Source organism: Pan paniscus, chromosome 7 (genome assembly GCF_029289425.2).
Source record: "Pan paniscus chromosome 7, NHGRI_mPanPan1-v2.0_pri, whole genome shotgun sequence".
Taxonomy (NCBI): domain Eukaryota; kingdom Metazoa; phylum Chordata; class Mammalia; order Primates; family Hominidae; genus Pan; species Pan paniscus.
Window position 1 is genome coordinate 125,860,086 of NC_073256.2, and position 6,000 is coordinate 125,866,085.

Below are 6,000 nucleotides of genomic sequence, written 5' to 3' on the forward strand. Positions count from 1 at the left end.
TGCCTCCATAATCACATCATTGAAAGTCACCTTTGTGTATTTTTATTGTCTGTTATAGAGCATGTTAGTTTTGTTGGCATATTCTAAGTCAGAGTATTTATAAATATTAGTGAGACTGTGCTTCTTCAAATGCAGTTTGGGATAGCTCAGATCTGTAATGGAGTTCCACACAGAGTAGGCTTGGGGGTGTGTGGGTGTGTGTGATTTATGTAATATTAAAAAAAAAAGATTTGTGTAATATAAAAGTAACGTTATGCATACTACATAATTGTTTTTAAGATATTTATGAGAAACAGCTACTCAGAGTGCTTTTTTGACATAACTATTTTAAAATCAATTTTTACTAAATTAATAACATAGAAATAAGAATTATAACAGAAAAAAGGATGCAAGTCATAAATGTGCCTTTCAGTGACTAATATAAGGTAAATGTATCCAGGCTAATAAATATAAACATTGCAGCATCCCAAAGCTCTCTTGGTAAGTCCTCTTAATTTCTCCTTTTGTATTCCTTAAGAGTACTCACTTATAACCCTATAGTTTATGGAATCAGCCAGTATGTATTCATTTTTGTCTTGCATATTTCTATCATTATTCAGTTTATGGGATTTATCCTTGTTTATGTCTGTAGTTCATTCATTTTCTTCTGTAGTTCATTGTATGAATGTTATAATTTAGTTATTGCTATGCATTTGGAATATTTTCTGTTTGGGCTATTTTGAATAAACTATACTGAATATTGCTGTACAGGTCTTTTGGTGGAATGTATGTGCAGTTCTGTATACCTTTGAGTGAAAATACTGGGTCATAGAATATATGTATATTTAACTTTAGTAGTTAAAGGCAATTTTCCAAATTAGTTTACTCCCACCAGCGGTAAGAGTTCTAATAGCCCCACATCTTCACCAACACATGGTTCTGTCAGTCTTTGTAATTACAGCCATTCTGGTACATATGTAGAGTGGTACTTCATGGTTTTATTTTGCATGTCCCTGATGATCAGTTGCCATTTGGATGTCCTCTTCCGTGAAATGTTTTTCTCATTGGTTTGCATGACTTATTTCTTTAGTTTTTTGCTTATGAGCCCTTTTTTAGTTATATGTATAAGCAAATATGTATAACTTCTTACTTTTTTGCTCATATGATCTTGATGAATAGAAGTTCTGAAATGAAATGTGTTCAAATGCCTCAGTCATTTGTTTGTGTTTTTTGTGTTCTGTTTAAGAAATCTTTTGCTACTCACGGTCATAAATAATTCTGTGTGTCTTCAGAATTTCTATTCTTTTACTTTTTGTATTTAATCCACAACCCATTTGGAATTGATTTATTTTTAATTTTTATTTTTTATTTTTTTGAGACAGAATCTGGTTCTGTTGCCCAGGCTGGAGTGCAGTGGCATGATCATGGCTCACTACACCCTCAACCACCCAGGTTGAGTTATCCTCCTGCCTCAGCCTCCCAACTAGCTGGTACTGTAGACGCATGTCACCGTGCTCGGCTAACTTTTAAATTTTTTGTAGAGATGAGGTCCAGCTGTATTGCACAGGCTGGTCTCAAACTCCTGGCCTCAAGTAATCCTCCTGTCTCAGCCTCCCAATGGAGTGCTAGGATTATAGGTGTGAGCCACCGCATCTGGCCTGGAATTGATTTTTATGTATGATGTGAAATAGGGGGTCCATTGCTCCCCATATGGATATCCAGTGTTTCTGTCCATCTTTGTGTTCCATCATGAGTCCCGTCCATGGAAGCTAGTTCAATGTAGTAAAGAGAAGATTACAGATTTGAACCCATGTTGTCTGGGTTCAAATTTTGACTCTGATATAATTATTAGCTATGCAAACTTGGATAAATTACCTAGCATCTCTTGCTGTATCTTTTCTTCTGCAAGATGGCCATAATGAAATATTCTGAGAATTAAAGAAATTAAAACATAAGTTATTATGTTTTTCCTTTTCCCTGTCTCTTCAGTGTGACAAGACCCCCTTGAGGTATATTGAGATATAATTTACATGTAATCAAGTGCTTATATTTTAAGTATACAGTCTGAGTTTTGACAAATATGTACATCCCCTTACCAGCCCCCCACTCAAAATAGCATTTCCGTCACCCAAGAAACTTTCCTTCTGCCATTTTGCAGTCAACCTCATCCCCCACTGGGAGACAGACAACCACTGATCTGATTTTTATCACCAAACATTAGTTTTGCTTGTACTATAACTTTGTATAAATGAGTTCATAGGTTATGTGCTCTTCTGTGTCTGGCTTCTTTCACTCAGCATGTTTTTGAGATTCATTCATTTACAGTCCATTTCATTTTTCCTATTACTTTGTCTACCCATGTATTTTCCACAAATTATGTAAAGGTAAATTTAAGCCCAAGCAAGGTATCTCAGTTATTACAATGCATGAATCACTGACCTCTGAATTTGATAAGCAAGTTTTTATTGTTTGGTTGTTTTTGTGTTTTTTTCTGGTGAGTTTTCTTACAGATCTTACAGAGAATTATGAAAGATTTACTTAAGCAAAATCTAACTGTATGAAAACAAAAATACAGTATTTGTGAATAATGTAAAAGAGTATAACTTTCAGAGAATGACATTCTTGATAACTAGGTAAATCTTTGGGATCTCAGTGAGAATTTCTTAATCATATCTAGGAATATAAACCGGTATAGAGTATATAATATTTCGTATGTGATTTTTCTACGTATTTATAAATTAGGGAAAATTAGGTTTCAAGAACTGCTTTTCTTTCTTTGTTTCCACTTAATGATGAAACAGAATATGGCTACTATTTGCTCTTCAATTAGGTAATTGGTTTAGCATGTTCACTAGAAGCAGACACATTTGATTAATGCACATGAAAAACTTTAATGTGAACCTACTCACAATGATTTTCCAGATAAATCCTTCTTTGGTGCACTGGTAAATCTGTGCTAGTGATTTATATGATATTTATGATTGCAGCAGTGATTCTGTTACTATCCTTTTGGGAAACAGAAAATTAAATCATGATTTGAGGGAAAAAATGATTCTGACTTAATCAGTTAAATTGCCATACAATTCTGGAATAGACAGAATAATTGCATATCAGATTAAATTTGAAGTGATAGATTTGTATTTCCAACTTTCTTTTATTTGTTCTGACACAAGTAAATTTATTTGGTTTATTCTAAATTGCACTGGTTGTGAGTAATGTTGACACCATCTCAGGTGACTCTTTAAAATTAGCTAATTTTAAAAGATCACACTGTATTATTTTTATGTTTAAGTATAAACCAAGAAAAATACTGTATTTAAAAATACATGTTATGGTTTTAGCTCTACATATTTTTTTTTATTTTTACTTTGCTATTTAAAAGCAATTAGAATAAATGTTACGTGGTAATGTTACTATGTGATGTCCTATTCTGTACCCCTCCCCCAACCCATACAACTTTTTCTCAGAATTAGACCTTTAAATATCTGATTAGGACCATTCCTATTTATGTTTCATAAATGGTGGTAAATGTAAAAGCTTTCTGTTTCTGGTAAATCCTTGTGTAAGTGAATTTATTAACTGGATAACAGAAGTAATAAGCATGCCTCACAGCCTTTAGTCCTCGGGAAATTATAAAAAGACAAAATTTTAAATGTGATATTGCTGTTACCATATTTAACATATGAATTCCTTAAATTCGTGATGCCTTTTGAAAGGCAAGGTGATCTTGATTTTTATGAGAAGCTTTTTTTTTTTTTTTTCCTCTGGCATTTCCCCTAGAAACATCCTTTATTTACTTTTTCAAATCAGGATTCAACTACAGAAACTAATCTAATGGTTTAGAGTGTAGGAAGTGAGGGAATCATAATGTTAAGCTATAGCCAGAGGGGTCAGAGACAGGTTACCAATTCCTGAAGCCTGTTACTTCTATGATGTTACCTGTGCTTGATCACTTAATCTTTCTGAACAGGTCATGAGAAGTTTGCCAAATTAAGTTAATTACAGAAGACAAGAAACACATCATAAATCAAGTACTAAGTGCTTAAGACAGCATTGTTACTTGAAGAAATGATCATTCACTTGAAAATGTATTGACTGGTTTGATGTTAACTTGAAAACACTAGATGTTGCTAATACCAAGTATTTTAATCATATTTAACCAGGGAGAAAATGGGTAACATATATATATATATAAAATATATACATAATATATAATATATATGTGTGTATATATATACACACACACACATACACACACAATAAACTTTCTCCCATCTCCATTAAGGAACACTTACTTATCTAGTAAATCTTTTGTTTTAAATAGTAAATCTTTTGTTTTAAATAGTAAATCTTTTGTTTTAAATCAGACTGATAAATGATGGGAATTGTCAGTCCAGTTAACAAACTCATTTTGAAATCAGCATGTGGTATTCAACAGTGTTTCCCTCCAGCGGTTATGTGTACGATATTGAATTTAATATGCCATGAATTTGCTTTTAAATACACAAATATAGGGTATATTTTGTGTATTATATTGATGTATTTTGTTTTCATAGTAAAATCCAATCCCAATTAGTTTTATAATGTAAATAAATTACAATTAACAAAGTAGAAATGCATATTTTAAAACATGTTTACATTGTTTTAATGTGTAGCATAGGTTTTTACTTGACAGCTCTTTGCAGAACCATATCATTTAGTTAACTAATAAATCTGGAAACTTAAAAAAAATTATGAGCTACTTTAAATAATTTTAGAGAGTACTTGCAACTTTAAAGTGTTTAGTGAAATAACTTGTATTTGTATTGTACCTTTGTTTGAAATTGTAAAAATCTGTTTAGACATCAGACAAGTGGAAGTGGTTCACACTCCTACACTACATAAATATAAGCTAAATTGCATTTTAAAATTATACTTTTCATTTCATATTATTTTGGTCTGAATAGGATAGTTTCAAATACATGATTTTATGGGTTATTATATTATGTAAACACTTAAACTGGCCAAGTGTGCAGTGAACTCTCTGTACACTTCAGCTGAAGGTAAGACCTTAAAGGAAAATGTCCTTAATACTCAAATTTTATTCTTATTGAAAAAGCAAAGAATATATTTGATTTCCTACTAGTGATAAAATAGTCAATGTTAAGTTTCATTAACAGTGTGAAGATAAGATTGTCATTTTTAACCTGCCACTGAAATTGAGCCTAATTGAGCTTTTTTTTTTTTTTTTTTTAATTAGTTTGCAGGTCGAAGTAAGAAGGAAACCAAATATTCTCTTAAGGCTGTCGAAGACATGTTGGAAACATTGCAGATCACCCAGTCTTAAGGTTTCAAAAACTCTTTGACATTAGATTTCACAACTGCACAATTGAACTTATTGGCCTGTAACTTATTTACTAAATGCTCAGTGCTATATATATACTACAGTAATTTTCTGTTAAGAAGGCAGTTGTAAAGAATGTGTTTATATAAACCTAAAAATGCCTTTTACTGCTAAGTGGGAAGATGGGGGAAATCCATGGAAGAGAGATTTAAGACTTATTGATTGTACATCAGTCTCTTCATATCACATATACATGTATATATATAAAACTCTAATGTAGTATAACCTTGTTAAATAAACCATGATGATTTATTAAACTTGCATATGAAGATTCTAACTTCATTTTGTTATACTCACAGTGGATATATTGTTTAAGAACTCAGTTTCTAGTTAACTCCTTACTGGTGATAGCAAAGACACAGCGTATGTAGCTGACCGAAGCAGATTATTTTAACTTTGTTTATATTGTCGAATTGGATTTTGCTGTACATTCCAGTGGGCTATTTGAATTGTTTTATCTGCTGTAATATCCTTCTGATGAATCTTGCTTAAAATATGTCATTCTCCAAAGTTCAGCAATATTTCTTTGTAAAATTTTTGTTTTGATATAGGACATAATTGAGATTTTTACATATAAAATGCCTTAAGATAAATATGTGTTATGACACTTAAATTTAACTTTTATGCAAGTTATATTT

General features: G+C 31.6%; 1 protein-coding gene across 1 annotated transcript in view; it reads left to right on the plus strand.

The window, feature by feature from the left end:
* EMC2 (ER membrane protein complex subunit 2) overlaps positions 1–5,625 on the plus strand; it is a 46,223-nt gene extending 40,598 nt beyond the window's left edge. Inside the window, exon 11 of the mRNA XM_034966485.3 lies at positions 5,219–5,625. Coding sequence (XP_034822376.1) covers positions 5,219–5,305 — 87 coding nt within the window. The 3' untranslated portion in view covers positions 5,306–5,625. The remainder of the gene's footprint in view (positions 1–5,218) is intronic.
* The last annotated feature ends 375 nt before the right edge of the window (positions 5,626–6,000 follow it).